Consider the following 17,645-nt stretch of genomic DNA (forward strand, 5'->3'; position numbering starts at 1 on the left):
ATCGTGCATCCCTAATATATATATACACACATATATATGATATATATATATATATATATATATATATATATATATATATATATATATATATATATATATATATATATATATATATATATATATATATATATATATATATATATATATATATATATATATATATATATATATATATATATATATATATATATATATATATATATATATATATATATATATATATATATATATATATATATAAAAATATATATATATAATTTACATATACACTACACATATATATTATAACATATATTATATACACATATATATATATATACACATATATATATATACACTATATATATTTTAAAATATATATATAAATATATAAAAAAAAACATATACAACATCTTTTCTGAGGTTCTACTGATGTGAAAATCCTCCACAGCCTGCATGTAAATTTGCCTTGAGCCAATCTGAAAGTCTCCAATCTGAACTCCTACAGACACCAGACTACTGGTGACTACTGACTAAGGATAAACTCCTTTACACTGAAGAGGCGTTTAACAGTTAACACCAACACTAAGAAGGCTATTTGACAGTTGTTTACCATTTTAAATTAAAAAGAAAAAAGCAGCAAATCCTCCCATTTGAGAAGCCAATGTTTGGCCCAATTAAACCAAGCTTATTATTTATTGTGACTCTTTTTATAGCAGACATGTTGCTGAATGGCTCAAACTTTGAACAGCTGACCAAAATTCCTGACCTGCCAAAGAAACGATCGTTGATTGTTCGGCACTTAATTAGGCACCATGACCCCCTAACTAACATCAAACAACAGTTCAACTGGTGGACATTTGCCCAGATTTTAAAATGATTCATCAGGTTTAATCTGTACACTGTCTGCCTGATACAAGTTCACTTTCATGAACACATCAAAGTTGTGAAATACACACTACCTACAAGACCACAAATGCACCGTCCAGCCTCACCTCACCACTCAGAAGCATAAAAACGTTCTAACTCAACAGCTGGCAGTATTTGAAAGCATCTTCGCCACCAATCATTGTAAAGTCAGTCAGACGGACTAATCCACGTGGAGAGGAGACAGCTCTGTTAGTGGCGAACTGACAGGGGTTCAGGACACTAAGGTCAGTGAGGAGGGGTCAGGGGTCAGGATGGAGATCAGGGGCCAGTCACTTCAGAGGGATCACCTCACCTATCAGGCAAGAGGATTACTGAGGAAGGAAAAGCAAATCCAGCTCAAGAATGAAGAAGGAAATCTATGCAGCCTGGGCGTCTGAAGGCATCAGGACCTACATGTTGTGCACTGGTTCAATTTTAATGCAAAGAACCACTGAGTTGTTGAGCTTTTATAATTTGTCGGGAAAAAGGTTTTCCTGTTAAAGCCATTTACTTTGATAATTTCTCATGCATTTATTATATCACTCTAAGCCACTAATATTTGTCAGTCTTTATATGATCTAGAGATTTGGTTCACTGTGTTCTTGTGGAAGATTATTTCTACAAACAAGTTTTCCTTAATGGGAGTCTTGTAAACAATGACATTTAACTAAGCTTACTTCCTGAACACAATGTTGCTTCATTGACAGAACAATTATGCAATCTGCTCACTTAAAAATGTCTAATTTAGTAATACATTAACATTCTGGCTCTACATGCTCTCTGATGCCTGACCTCCCTCTCACTGCTTTCCTGCTACACGCCTCTCCTGTCCAGGCCTGTCCTTTCTCATCTTCCCTGGAGTCAGAGTCTTGGTTGGAGCCTCTGTGAATCACCTTGTGATCAAAGTAGCCAAAATAAACCGTTAATTCACAGAGTTAGATGTAAAAAAATATTCTGGCTCTACAGTGGTTTTTCCTCTCACTCGTTCTTTGGCTCAGTGTGTGTACAGTGTGTACTGCTCCACTGAGCAGTGGCTCTTGTTCTTCGGAGGCAGACCATTAAATTAGCAAAATAAAATGACAAAAATAGGCCCAAAAAATAATAATCAACCATAGCCACTATATTTGTCTAGTCGCCCAACTCTGCTACCAGATTTACAGAGACAAAATGTTGTAAAGTAGAGAAGGAAATTATCAAGAAACAACAGTGTACCAAACTGACCTCCAGGATACAAACACTGGACACGGCTACAGCCAAAACACAGCTAGAGTAACTTACTACAGTCAAAATACTATGAGCCATTGTTCTGTCATGTTGTGAGGGAAGAGAAAGCACTGTTGTGACCTCTATATAAAGATCTGATTTCATTCCTGTGGTTTGGTGAACCCTCTAGATTTTTGAACTCTTGAGGAATGCAGTCCTGTCCACTTCCCTTCACTGCTGTCACATGACCACACAAAATCCCATATGGCCAAATGTAAATCACATTTTCACAGCAGTTGAAAAAACGGCAGGTTTGACTTGAAATAGGGTCTGGCAGAGCATGCAGCCCTGACAGACTTCATCCCCACTTCCTCCATTAGAATAAGGGAATATTTTCTCTCCCACTACCGAGCCACTGTAGTGAGGGGATCTGAATTATTCACTGGGATGGGCTGGGTGTATTTAAAGCAGAGATCAATACCATTAAAGGACAAGTGGAGCCACTGGAGATGGCGAACATGGAAGCTGCCTCGACCTTCAACTGAAGTCAGAGCAGAGAGGGAAGCATCACAGGAAGAATGGTAAAAATTAAAAAGCAAGTTGACAAGATTTAACTGTTTTTTAAACCTGCCATGTAAAAAGTCTTGTATGGCGTTTAAACCTTGTTTTTAAAGTGCAAGTACGGGGAATAGAACTGAGATTAACAATTGTGCTAAAATAACTTAATTTCAACAAGTAATCCCTAAATGCTAAGTACCACTAGTAGTATACAAGGTGTGAATATTTTCCAGTGTTGTTGTGAAATGAAATATGTTGTGAATGGTCCATGGTAAAATATTAAACAACATATATCTAGAGCTATTCATGGGACGAACATTTAATGTCACGATTATCTTGGCCAAAATAATTGCGATACTCGATATTATCACCATAATCATAAAAATATACTTCATACTTTGAAAATTGCACTTAAACATTATGTTAAGAAACACATTTATTGCATCAAAGATAGGCAAAGATCGTCTCCCTGGTCTTTATTTTATACTATTTCTGTAACTATACTATTTCCACACAACCAGTTTGAATTCTTTGCAAAATTCTCTGATTTCGGCTTCTCAAATGTGAATATTTCCTGCTTTCTTTAGTCCTCTATGACAGTACACTGAATATCTTTGGGTTGTGGACAGAACAGGACCTTTGAGGACATCACCATGACCAACATTTTTCATAATTGTCCGACATTATATGGACCAAACAATTAATTAATTGATACAAGGATAAACAGATAAATCAATAGTTCAACAGTTGTAGACCTACACCCATACACCAAAGTAGATGAGTACATATTCCTGCACTTTGAAACAATTGGAAACAATAACTTCTGACAGATTTTTTCTCCATTTTCCAGAACCAATTAATCTCAGCAGACAAAAACAAAACCTCTTTCTACCAGAGGTTTCACCAAGAAAACAGTATAAAAAAACTCCAAAACAAACAAACTATAAAAGCAGTAAACACAGATTATTGCTGTTGAACCCAAAAGTGTCTTACAGCTACAGTAGCTGCACTACTTGAGCCACTCTGTCCTCTCTGCATTTACTTCCACAGACATATTTTACTGAATTCTGAGTCCAGGTCTGATCCTCAGCTCTGGTCGTCTCCCTGGAGCAGTTTCACCTTTGCCACACATCCAGGAGAATGAAAACACACGGTGCAGGATATAAAATATCTCTGCAGGGATGGAGGGGGAGGTGAAGGAGGTGGAGGAGGTGAAGAATCGTCCCTCTGTGTGCTCAGCTCCCATTTACTGCCTTTATTTATCTGCTGTGCTGCAGCAAAGAGGCTGGACGTATGGAGAAGGAGGAGGAGGAGGAGGAGGAGGAGAGGGGTGGATTGCATGTTTTCCTCCCCGGCTCAGCCACTCTGTCTCCAGGCTGCTGGGGGAAGAGGAGGAGGAGGAAGGCGAGGCAGACAGAGGAGAGCGCTGGAGATGTGAAACCTGATCTCCTTCCCTACCTCCTCCCTCCATCCCTCCTCCACCTCCACCACTGCCACCTCGCCAGAGAGCCTCTGAGACTCCCTGAGTAATCTGATCCCCAGCCTCTGAGACTGGAAACACACTCCAAGAGAGGGAGAGGTGGAGGAGGGAAGAAAAGAAGAAATGGAAGAGAAAAAAAGGGGAGAGAGGGATAGAAATAGAGTATAGGAAAGAGAGAGATCCCCAACTCAGCCTCCAAGACTGGAAACACTCCCAGGAGAGAGAAGACTGAGAAGAAGTGGACCGAGCAGAGGAGGGAGAGAAGGGAAGAAAAGAAGTGAGGCAAAAGGAAACAGATGGAAAAAGAGTAGATAAAAAGGGAGATATTGTAGGTCAGGACTACTGACTAGAAACACTCAGAGAAGAGAGAAAGATTTGTATTTGTTAACTGTTTCTACATTAGAGACCTTCATCAGTTTCAAATTATTTATCATTCATAAAATGTGAGCTGTTGTTTTTCTGAGTTATATCAAGTGCTGGTTCTAATAAAAAGCTTATAGAAAAGTGAACGGAAATGAGAGAAAGAGCAGTGAGAAAAGGGAGAAACAGATGTAAGAAATGAAGAGAAAGGAACAAAACAAAATGCAATGAATAAGGAGAAAAATATGCTGATAATTAGTTTTTGGACTTTGATTCATTCGGTACAATTTCTTTCATGATATTTTTTACATTTTAATTTTAGCAGCTGTTGCACTGAAACAGAGGTTAATACAATAAAAATTGTCTAAATGGAGAAAGATATGCTGCAAAAGAAAAGCGAGATAGATGAGAGGGGAAAGAGGCGGAAGTTGTGAAAAGCACTAAAATACAGAGGAGAAGAAGAGGGGGGAGGATGAGAGGTGTTCCTGTTGTAGATGGATGCTTTAGCCTGCTAGATTAAAATGTATTTACAACAAGAGGATCACTTCATGTAAAGCTGCAGACCATACTGAAATCAATATTGTTATTTATACTCAGCTGCCAGTTTATTAAGTACACCCAGATAACTACCAGTCCAGGATTTATTGCAGGACTGTGTTATTATTAGTTAGGTGTAACTATTAAACAGGTAACTGAGTGTATCACAATCACAATATGGCAACTGTATGCTAAACTATGACGTTACAAGTTACATTAGACAGATGTCCTGTGGCTGTGGGGTTTGTGTGTTGGTCTAACCATGGTTACTGGTTGATAGTAGATTTTTCCACAAACAGCCCAGTCCTCCCCTGTCAGACTCCACCAGCATTAACTGGTCTTTTGGTGGAGACTGGTCTGGTCCCAGTACAGAGGTCAGGACTGAACAGGGTCTGACGTCATTTTATAAGAATAGATCTACAGACTGAGTGACACCACGGACTAATCGCTGAATGATACATAATCAGTGGAAGAGAGTGATAGTGTGGCGTCTGGGTCCTCTGTAAGACTGATAGATGGAGGATGGACAGACGTTGCGAGTCATCTTTTAACCTTTGTCCATCCCGTCAGACACGTTTATGTTTGAGGAGCAAATAGCTGCTGCTGCACAAACATCAAATAGGATTATTGCAAAGACAGGGAGTGAATATGTTCTGTAATACAGCAGTGTAAAGTGATTTTAGCTTTGTTCTGTTGTTACAGGTGACTCGTAGCACAAAATTAAATGTGTGTATTTCTTCAAGCAAAATGGACAGCTAGACTCCCCAGAGCTCAAACTATAAATTAATGGATTAGTCAATAGATGGAAAAAATTTTAGTTTTATGTTTTGTACAACATTTGTAAACATTCACTGAATGGGTTTATCTTTTTTGGTGGCACGAAAATGATTATTTTCCTTGCATCATAATTTTCATTTTCACTGAACAAAAACCTATTAAAATCATGACAACGTGACATTTGTTGGAGTCTGTACCAAACAAATATGATTTCTTACATCTGGAGAACAACATTTGTAGGCCAGGACATCTCTGCAGAACTACAGTAACTCATTGTAATGCTGTTTTATCACCACAATCTTTTTTTTTTTTTAAACTGCAACTTCTGTGACTTGGATATTGCACATGGTCACATTGGACATATATTTCAATTAATTGTGCAGCCCTAATTTGTTGGACAAAACATGACATCTGAGGACATAAGAACTTGTGATCAGTATTTTTTTAGAATATTTTCTGATATTCAATAGACCAAATAATTAGTCGATTATTAAATAAATTATTAAAAGGGGTGGAAGAAAACATTAAAAATAACGTATTGTGGAAAAATGATAGTGTTTAAACCCCCAACCTCTAGATAGCAGTGTTGTAAACGTAAGCTGAGGGCTATGATGTTGATGTTACAGCGACTGGGAGACATACAAATGGTGATCCCACTGCTCTGGTTGCATAAAACAGTTGACTCTTTACTCAGACTGTATGCATATGGTGGTTTGTTCTTTATACTGTGACAGTTTATCACAATATATTGAATTGTAACCCCTGTATCATGATACGTATTTATTCGCCAGACTCTAGCCAAGACACAGCCCTGATGTTGGGTAAAACAAGTTAATAGAATGTTAAATATGAATTGATAATGACAATAATCTAGCCATAATTTCTACAATACAGCTTCTCTTGCTGTAATTCCTGCTGTGTTAAACAGAAACAGTCCAACAACAAGAGGAGGAGAAAGAGGTGAGGAAAACTCCTCTGTTCTGAGCTGCAGGAGAGAGAGGATTTTATAAACAATACTTCCTCAAACGTCTCTCTCTGTCTTTCTCCCTCTCTCTTGTTGTGGCCTGGCTGGCTCGCCCACTGTCAGTCGGTCTGTTATTTCGGTAACACAGATCCTGGGCTTGGCTGTGGAATGTACAGCTGTCTGACATATGGATAATACTAGATTTTAATTTCTAAGGCTGCCTCCCCCTCCAATATGCACTTCCCCTGCTGGAAAAATGGGAGGGGGAGGCAATGGACTGCAAAAGGTATAGGAGTTCAGACCGTCTCTTTTAAAAAAAAAAAAAAAAGAGAGAACTGAAGACTCAAACCATTTTAATATGCATCATTAATATTCTACGTCTAAATAGTAGAAAGGAGTAATCTCCTTGTACATATAAGAAACAGCCCTTTGCAGATATCAGGATACACAGACCCCGTTAACGCCTGGTATTAATATGTCTCTTGTATTATATGAAGATCCAACTATTTGGTCCTTTTTTGCCAGTTCAGCGCCACAGTAAACTCCTATATCAGCAGTTCCTGCAGAGGAAACGCGGCTACATGAGTGTCATGTTTTAGCCTACCTCACGTTTCAATGCCTGTTCCAGCCCGTCCCCGCCATGTCCTCATTCTCCCCAGAGTCAGAGTCCTTGTTGGAGGCTCTGTGAATCTCCTTGTTACTGTATTCCCTGTTGTCAAACTAGCCAAAATAAACCCCTTACTGACAGAATTAGATGTGAAAATATTCTGGCTCTACAGCTGCTCAGTGTGTGTACTGCGCCGTCGACTCAGGGTCTTCTTAACTGTTGACTTAAATCATTGACTTTTTGGGCACAGCCCTACTTTATTCACAGATTTTGGTGAAATTGGATCATATTTTAATGGAGAGAACCTTTCCTGTTTTTTTTCTGGTGTACTTTCCCACTGTGGGAACTGTTGGATCTCTAAATCATTTTATAAGGCGTATGGTCTAGACTCTTGAAAAGTGTCCTAAGATAACTTTTGTTATACAAATAAAACTGAATTTTATGATGAAAAAAAAATGATGTCCTCTGGCTGCTTTGCCTCAGCTCTGTGATTTACAGTTTCCTGGTGGACAGATAGCTTAACTTGTTGCTAGAGTAATCGCTAACTGATGCTAGCTGTAGCTGCCGTTAGCATGTACGGCCATCACTTCTATTTTCATATCGTGACTACTTGAGATTGCCAACATGCGACCTGCCAGAGGTGGCAGTAGCAGGAGAGTTATAGAACAGCAAGAGACGAAGAACAAAATCCACAGTTGGTCAATACGCCTCGGACTACAAACGTAAACCTGAACGTTTCCCTTGCTTACTGATTCTGCATTCACATGCATTACCATGGAAGCCAAGGAGGGGCTGGCTGAATGAGTGAGTGACTGAGTGAATAAGTGAACGCACATACAAGTGGGGGTCAGGGAGAGGAAGTGTGTCCATCCAGTGAATGGCTGTGTGTCTGAACTCAATTTTATACACTAACTGCAGTCTCACCCGTTCATTTCTATCTAGACCACAGGCACACAAAAGTTAAATAAAACACTAAAAATATAACGGAATTATCTAAATGCATTTTGTGTGTTCAGATGTCCTGTGTGAACAGAGTCATGGAACTTCATGACAATCGCATTAATTTAAAGCTACAGTAGGTTAATTTTTTTTGTTGTATTTGCTGAAACTTTCACTATATCCTGACAGTAGAACATGAGACAGATAATCTGTGAAACAATCAGGTTCCTCTGGCTTCTTCTGGTGCTCCTAATGACATCTGCAGGAATGAACCGGGCCTGAACAAAAACAACCAATCAGAGCCGAGAAAGATAGCTGATTATTGAGTCTCATTCCCAGGGCGTCAAATACACACGCTTTGGGACCCTGGGTATGAGACTATCAACTATCTTCAAGACTCCATCTCACAGCGTCTTTGTATCGTTCTTAGCTCTGATTGCTTGTTTTCGTTAACAGATTATCTGTCTCATGTCCTACTGTCAGAATATAGTGAAAGTTTCAGCAAATATGATAAAAATAAAGTTATTTTTATAAATGTTACCTACTGCAGCTACATTTGTTAGAGAGAAACTTCTGTTCAATGTGACCGGAACACAACAGGAGGGTTAAATAAAGGATCTAAATATGTCCTCCACCACTGCCAAGGTGTCAGACAACTTCTCTGTCCATGACTGTAGATAATGTGTTTGTTTGTATGCTGCAGGTAATCAAATGGTTTCAGATACAGTTTCATGTTTCATACAAATATAATGTTCTGTTTGACTAAAGGGCTCTGTTGACACAGAGGAAGCATGTTAACTGGTACACACACACACACACACACACACACACACACACACACACACACCATACTGTGCAGTCAGTGTTCACCATATCTGACTCAATTTCTGTTATTTATCTCAATCGTTTATGAACAAAAGGACCTCAGCAAAAGACAACAACAAATCGTGGAAACAGGAATAAACGATGGCGGAATAAACAATCCACAGGGAGCCCAGACGGGCTGGTACACACTGGTTACAAAGAATCCAACACTAAAGCAAACTGAGAATAAAAACATCATCTGTGAACTTTAACAGTTCGTTCGAGTGCGATCGAAAATGTTTGTTCCCAAGCAAAGTTAGCCCAAGATGCTAGCTACCTCAGCAACTGTACGTATGTTTTAATTAAAGAAACAACTTAATAAAATACCCGAATTATGAACTCACTATTAAAACCAGCCATGTTTTCCTCTTTGACCACAATAAACTCTCACGGTGACGGTAGACGCAAAGCTAACGCTAACATCAAGTAAAAAGCAAAGTTAGCACTGCTAACCTGAAAACTTAGCTAACTCGTATTAATTAACTTCGGAGAGAAACGCGTGACTATAGAGCAGAAAAAATAATTTTAACATGAGATGATCTGACTGTAGAGTGAGAGTTATATCGGTAGTATACGTCCAGGCTTTACTATAATTACAGACGAGCTCTGTAAACTATGCAGCCCAGTTAGCTACCCGAGGAATGCGGCTAACAAGCTGTAACGTTAAACATATTTCCTGAGACAAGTTCACCGTTAAAACCTCAAACACTGTTCACTTCATTATTCCCGAGCGGCGATGGCGTGTTTCAATTAAACTGGAATTTTAAAGATAAAAAAAACACAACTTCGTGCTGCAGCAGAGGTGAAGCAAACTTTTTTTCCACGACAGCAGCCAGAAGGATCTGTCTACCTCCTGGCGCCAGCACACACCAAAAAAATCTGTTCGCCGAGCTCTTGATTGTTTTTGGTAACTTATTTCAATTATCTTAACATATACTCTATTATCTCGGTTATACACACACAAACTAATTTAATATAAATATCTTTACCTTTAATATCAAAGGATAAAATGTAATTTAAAACTCGACAAATCGTAAACACGAAGCATTCCAACCCAGGGACTGCGTTTGTTCCAGCAGTTAGACAGAGCCCCAAAGTCCGACCCGCAGGCTGGGAATGAAGTTTGGGATCACGTTTGATTCTTTCTTACCTTTCTTCTTCTCTCTTTAGTTCGTCCCGCCGACGTGGGCCATCTTTCGACGCTATTTCATTCCACTTATTCAAGTCCAAAACCCCGCCAGAAGAACACGACAGAACAGCATAATTTCCCAGCGTTTTCTTGTAATATTCTCGGCGTCGTACTCCTCGGCTCCCCGCTCGCTCGCTCTGTGGTTTGGCTGTTTGGTGATGGAGGAGAGCGAATACCAGCCGGACAAAGATCGTCCGTGTGCAAAAAAGATGGATCACTCCGCTTCAAAACTTGCCAGTCGGCAAGAGTGGGTACTCTCAGGTGTCTCCAAAACAGTTTCTAGCTTAAAAATTGACTTTACAAAAATAGTTACTAAGTTGGGAGGTACACAGAAATTTGTTTTCTACTGTTTTAGTATTCCTCCAGGGCTACAGCTATCATTAAGGACATGTTTTCAGGGGCCTATTTGTTCTCTGAATTTGTTTTTGTTTGGATTTTTTTAGCAAATTTGGTGGGGTTAAAACTCAAAAACTAGTAGAATGAGTATTTTATAAGCTGATAGAACTGATTGAGCTGATGTTTGGACTCAATGCACATAAATCTTTTTAAACTTAGGCCAAAATAAATACAGTACGCTGTCTTTCCCAACCAGAATTCTATTCCTGGCAGCATAACAAAGAGAGTTTTGAAACAGCATTTCGACCTTCAGACGACTCTATCTGCAAATTAAGACTTTACATGTTCTGTTTTTGTGAAGCTTTCTAAGTGCTGAAATTAAAAACAAGTAATTCCTAAAGAATTTGTGAGTCATGGCCTTTGTCATCAGCAGCTGAAAGTATTTCCAAGTGAGCTAACTCCATCTGCAGATGAGGCATCACTATCTAAAAGCTGGGCTGAAGTTTGCTGTACTTAACATTACATTACACCCTTAAAACACCATTAGACACACAGTATTTCAGTTAGGCCTTTATTGTTTGTGATCATAATTAAATAGATATATGGATTTTATTCCCCTGTGAAACAATATTGTTCTTGGACAGTAGATGAACAACAAGGTTTCACTGACAAAGAAGTGCCTTTTCACACAAATTAGACTTTTATATCAATTAGGTTTTTTAGTTTAGCTTTAAATGTGTGTTACTTGAAAATGATGGAAATGTAAAAAATAATGTGTTTCTTTTGCAACAGCTTCTAATTTTAGTCTACAGTCAGGACCAGTGTAGTAATAAAGTAGAATTAATGACAATTTTGATGTAATTCAATGTACAATACTGTATATACCTGAGTATTTTCTAAGCAGCTGTACTACATTGAGAGCTTTCTGACTTGTTTATGGTATCACGACACAAAGGCAGAGTGAGAGATCTTTATTTTTCCTCCAATCACCGCCGCTCTGTTCAGTCCTGCAGAGGAACCTGCGGGCTTTTATTTTGAAGTCAAATCTAAAAGCGATCCACGCGCCCTCTGCTGAGCATTAACTGACCATCATCCCACTAACTTTACTACTACTACTACTACTACTACTACCAACAACATCATCAACAACAACAACAACAACAACAACGACAATAGACCAATAACAATGATAATAATAGTCACAATATATCTAAGTAAACAAAAATGAAGGGTTTGGGTGTGACAGTAAGTGGGTGTTGTGACAAGCCTGCATGTTGCAACAATTAAACTCATGACATTTGTCTGGTCTGTGTCACAGTTAGACTGAACTGATGACAAAAGTTTCTGAAATAAAAACTGAAAGAGGAACTTTGTGTAAATGTTTCAAACAGATGACACAAACTAACAGGAGAGAGGAGTTTTCCTCAGTAAAATGATATGAGAACTTGAACTTTGTTTCCGCTGCCCACACAATTTTGTGACATTCAGCTAAGAGTAACAAACATAAAATGTTGTGTTTTTAATCTAAAATTTTTCTCTTTTATGTACGTATATTTTACACATGCTTTGGCAATGTAAACGTCTGTTTCCCATGCTAAAAAAAGGCCCTTCAAATTGAAGAATAGAATGTAAAAAATAACGTTTCGGGCTGAACTGTAGATTGGATTACATATGTATTGTGTTAGCTGATTGTGCAAATATCATTTGCAGTTAGGGTTAGGGACTTCTGTCCCTTGCAAAAGAAAAAAAGTGTATCACAGGTAAAGTGCTCTGGTGTGTGCCTTTAAATGCTGAAATATGAATGTTTTTTTCCAAGTTTTTCACTTGCTTCAAGAAATATTCCTTTTTTCTTCTAATGACTTTTTTCTCAAAATCTAAAATTATTTTATTCCTAACAGAAGCCCAAATACTCTCTCGTAGATCTTCTTTTTTCTTCTTCTAAATTTCTGGCTTTAATCACATCCTTGAGAACCTTAAAGGTCCAGTGTGTAACATTGAGGAGGATCTATTGGCAGAAATGGAATATAATATTCATGTATGTTTTAATTAGTGTATAATTACATAAATATAGAAATTATTGTGTTTTTGTTACCTTAGAATGAGCTGTTTTCCTATGCCATGGAGACCGCCATGTTGAACCTCCATGTTTCTACAGTAGCCCCGAACAGACAAACCAAACACTGGCTTTAGATAGGGGTGTTTCACATTTTTTGCACGTTTCGCAGCCATCAGAGTTTCTCTTTCGATCTGCAACTGCATCATTGGATGCCACTAAATCCTATAGAGTGGACCTTTAAAGGTCTGTTCCTTTTCCCATGGCCCTAATCCTGGGGAAGATTTCCATTTAAGTCCACAGCATTTTTCTTCTTTAGTCAAACAGAAAACCTTGCAGATTCAGCAGGAAACAGCCATATCTTAAAGAGACAAAAAACCTTTACAGCAGACGTTTGAAGTGTATGAAGTGCTCAGTTTATTCGACTTGCAACACATGTATTCTTCAAATATTCAAAACCTGTTAAACAAATGTAGTGAAGCAGCTGAACCTCCTATGACCAGTCTAAGAGGCTTAATGTTACTCCAGCTTCCATCCGTCCTTCAGTCATTAAGTTACATCAATAATGTTTCACTTGCAGCTCATTGACACCAAAACCAGTTCAAACACTTGTAATAATGTTTAACAGTGGGCGTAGTCTCTTTGTCATGACACAAACACTAATACTGATGTTGCCTTGCTCGACATGCTGTGACAAACTGTGACAAACATTCTGCATGCATACATTCACTCTCTGGAAAACACACAAACTGTATAAAATATTAAAGTAAAAACTGTACACCAGCACACAGACCTGTCAGAGCTGTGTGCCAGTCAGACAAACAGATCACAGAGTGGCCTAAAGGCACCGTACACTGCAGGGAGACGTGTCTCAACGTTTCCCCACAGAAACTTGTGTCAAAGTTCATCTGAAAAACAAATCATTTATTCAGTGTATTTGAAGCCCTGTTCACACTGCAAAACATCAGGTTTTATGTCCTAAAGATCCAGTGTGTAACATTTAGGAGGATCTATTGGCAGAAATGGAATATTCTCGGGCAGTCCGTTGTTAAATGATGCGTGCCGTGTTGTTAAAGAGTCGCAATACTTGTAAATGCTGAAAATGTCTGTATAAAAGCTGCTTTTTTTGCCACATAGCAGCATGCACAAAATGGTTGTGGATGGGAAACTAGTGTTCTACAAAGTCTGCCATGTTGACCCACCATGTTTCTACAGTAGCCCAGAAGGCTGGCTCTAGATAGTGCTTTCAGCGTTTGCTTGGTTGAGTCAAGGGGTTTCAGTTGGTTGCAAGCTGCAATCTCACCGCTCTATGCCACTAAATCTTACACACTGGTATCTCAGGATGTGTTTACACTGCCTGATAAAAAGTTCTGATGTTTTTATTTATTGTGTGTAGGGCTGGCCGATAAATCAATTTTATCGGTTAACTCGAATTTGTAGTTAAACACGATTTATTTTTAGTTAAAATCGGTTTTCTCTTGAACTTCCACAACACCGGCGCTCCCTTTGGGCTCCCCTAGGTCAGAGTGCGCTGACCCCTTCCCCCGCCTCTCCACAGATAAACACAACATGGCAGCAAGCCAGGATGAGCTCATCCCCAAAAAAGGCACAGTGTCGTCGGTTGTTTGGAACTGGTTTGGTTTTGTGGCGTCTGACAGCGAACAAACAGCGACCCACTGCAAAGTTTGTTTGAAAGCTGTTGCAACCAAAGGTAGCAGTACGACCAATTTATTCCAGCACCTCAAGCAGAGGCATGCAGCCGAGTGGGAGAAATGTTGCTCTCTGCGTGATATACAGGACCGCAGCCCACAAACACCCGCTAGAAAACAGTCTACCAAAAAAATCGATTAAAATCGTAAATCGGGTTTGGAGTGAAAAAATCGGAGATTTTATTTTTAAGCCATATCGCCCAGCCCTAGTTGTGTGTGCTTTGATTCTGTGTTTATCTTTGTCATTCACTGTACCTGGAGCAAATAAAGAAGGGATGTGAAACGGATCATGCTTTATATTGCAGTTTGTTAAGCTGCAGTTCTTCTGATGGCCACCAGATGCTGCTAAAACACATTGCCTGCATTGAAGTGAATGGGAAACACCTCTGATTTCTCTCTGCAAATACAAGGCAATCAAAAGTTCAACTCGAACCAGACAGTTTCACTTTTCTAAGTAAGTCTGAATGGAGATTGACAGTGACAGGTTGGTTGTTTACTGTTTCCTTGTATCTCGATCAGATCTAAGTTGTACCTTATCAATGATGATCATATTTTTTCTATAAGATAAGATAATAAAAAAATCAAATTAAATAAACAGTCCAAAGGCCTGCAGTGTGAACGGAGCTATTAAGTGGCCTTGAAGTGAAAAACGCCACAAACATTCAAGCTCAAAAACATAAAGAGATTACAAAAAAAAATCTATTAACACTCAAAGTACATCTTGTGATGCCAAACATCCACAAAACAAATTAAACAACTAATAATCTGATGAGCACTGAACGCAGCAGTGATGATATATTAGCTCTTAAATAAATATCACACAGTCAAAATAGTCAATAAATATGAAATTCAAGATTATTTGTTGCATAGTAACACCTACAGTACGTGAAGTCAAAGAGGGATTAGAAGCTACACTTCACATCACATCATCAGACACCACTGACACACTGCAGCAGCCTCACCTGAGCAGGTTCACCTGGAAAAACAACTCCAAATACACTGAAATACTGTGTGAGAGCAGGAAATAGGTCCGCACTGCATGTGCTTTACATAGCGTACACTTGTTTTTGAATCAAAATCACCCCGTAGAGATGAAATATGGAAGTGACAAGACATTATAGTTGAAAGAGAAGCTGCTTCTGTTTGAGGTCGTTCTGCGTCCCTCTGTAGCTGTTTTGTGTATCTTTGTAGCTGTTGTGTTGCATTTCTAGTGGTCGATTTGTGTTTCTTTCCAGTTGTTTGTGGTCATTTTGTGTCTCCTCTAAGTAGTTGTTTGTGTCTGTGGTTGTTCTGCCCCTCTTTGTAGTCGTCTGTGGCATTTCTATGTTGTCATTTTGTGCCTCTTTGTAGTCATTCTTTGTCTCTTTGTTGCTGTATGTTGCTTTTAAATGTGGCTGTTTTGTGTCTGTAGTCTTCTGCGCCTCTATGTTGTCATTTTGTGTCTCTTTGTAGTCATTTAGTGTCTCCGTAGTTGTGTTGCATCTGTATGCGGCTGTTTTGTTACTCTTTATAGTTATTTTGTGGCTGTTTTGAATCTTTTCGTAGTTGTTGGATTGCATTTTCAGTCACAGGAAATCACTTTATACAGAGATTCTGGGGCAGGGGCCCTGACTGCTCTTCTGGCACTGCCCCATGTCACTTTGTCACCAAGCTCACAGAACCACCCCTTGCATCAGGTTCTGGTGTAACCGGGTTTACACAGTATCATTGTGCACTTAGACTTGTTTTTCATATTTGAGCACACAGGTTCACCCAGTGGAATGAGGCTAGTGGAAAGTGTCACCAGGTCCTGTCTCCAAAAACATTTGTGTTACATTCACTGCCAGTCTCACTTCTAACAACATGTCAGATAAGGCTTCTTCATGTGCTGCTCTGCTGTTCAGTTCACTGTCACACAGTCAGATCAAAACTTGGCTGGACTGAGAGCAGAGTTGATCACACTCTCGTCAAAACCAAAACAAGAAATAAACCGGTTTCTATCTTTTATAATGTCAAAGTGAAGCGTCACTGTTCTGCCTGCTGCGCTGAGTACTTTCTGGTTTCTACAGCTGAAATATTTTATATTGTAGAGCTGAACCAAACATTATTAACACATTTCTTTTGTTTAGTTAAGTGAAAAAAAAATGAAGGTGGCATTCAAGAGACCCAAACATGTCAAAATCAAAATAGGCACAAAAACAAGTCCAAGATTAGAACAACATTGTAGAGACAAACTACAGCTGTGCAGTTCACTGTATGGAGTCTCGGGTGTGTCACTGGAAAAGTTATAACCTTTTTCAGTAGTTAATTATAATCAGTATATGAAATTTTGTTTTGAAGAATTAATAAAAATGTATTATTAAATCTTGCTAGCAATAATTATATTTCCTTATTTTTTTAAGGTCATTTTCAAATGAGATTATGAAAATGAAATTGCAAACTTAATTTAAAATGATCTTTTAGATGATATATTTTACTTTGTTATTTCATCACATAAAGACAGTATGAGTAAAGAGAATAAATTATTAAATCATTAAAATTATTATAAATATCGAATTTTGTATCATGTCTTTAACATGAAAATGTCTACAGTTATTTGATTTGGCACACTCCAGACTCCTTATAAACTCCTCCAATTCTGAACTGAACAGCACACCGGTCACCTTAACCACAAGTATTTTCTGGTACAAAACATAGGAAAAAAAAAACCTGACAGTACACCATAAAGGGTTGGATGTACAACAGAAAACATCATGTTTTTGTTTTACATACGTTCCTGTTCTGAAGCAGAATCGTCAGGTAGCATAGTTTCAGTCATTAATATTAATGCACAAAAAGAAAAGTCTCAAACCAAAGTGTATTTTGCATATAGAGCGTTTACACAAATCTGTGAAAGTTGTTGTTGTCGTTGGCTTGCGTTCGTTGTCGTGGGCGGCAGCGTTGCCCTCGGTGAGCAGCAGATCTGCAGCTGGTCGGTCTACACGTTGATGGCGTGAGCGTGCTTCTTGCACAGAGGTTTGTCTTTCTTAGAGTAGAAAGGCTGGCCCTCAAGGTTCACATGGCAAACCTGCAGTTGCAACAAATACGGCTGCGGTTATAATGTTGTGAGCTGAAGTCTGAGGATCTGCTGCATTTCAACAAAACATACAGTGTTCTAACTAACTATGGATGATGTTTAAATGGTTTCTGGTTCTGCTACTTA

The 17,645-nt window shown here is 38.7% G+C and overlaps 2 protein-coding genes across 15 annotated transcripts in view; both read right to left on the minus strand.

The window, feature by feature from the left end:
• The window catches only part of LOC127376704 (bone morphogenetic protein receptor type-1A), a 62,232-nt gene extending 51,722 nt beyond the window's left edge, over positions 1-10,510 (minus strand). For all 3 annotated transcript variants that reach the window (XM_051423889.1, XM_051423897.1, XM_051423878.1), the window contains exon 1: positions 10,328-10,510. The gene's annotated coding sequence lies outside the window, so the exon portion shown is untranslated. The remainder of the gene's footprint in view (positions 1-10,327) is intronic.
• Positions 10,511-13,148: 2,638 nt separating this feature from the next.
• The window catches only part of LOC127376541 (LIM domain-binding protein 3), a 59,601-nt gene continuing 55,104 nt past the window's right edge, over positions 13,149-17,645 (minus strand). For all 12 annotated transcript variants that reach the window (XM_051423554.1, XM_051423547.1, XM_051423561.1 and 9 more), the window contains one exon: positions 13,149-17,510. In XM_051423554.1, the coding sequence (XP_051279514.1) occupies positions 17,421-17,510 (90 nt within the window). In that variant the 3' untranslated portion in view covers positions 13,149-17,420. The remainder of the gene's footprint in view (positions 17,511-17,645) is intronic.

This window comes from Dicentrarchus labrax, unplaced genomic scaffold, assembly GCF_905237075.1.
Source record: "Dicentrarchus labrax unplaced genomic scaffold, dlabrax2021, whole genome shotgun sequence".
Lineage (NCBI taxonomy): Eukaryota > Metazoa > Chordata > Actinopteri > Moronidae > Dicentrarchus > Dicentrarchus labrax.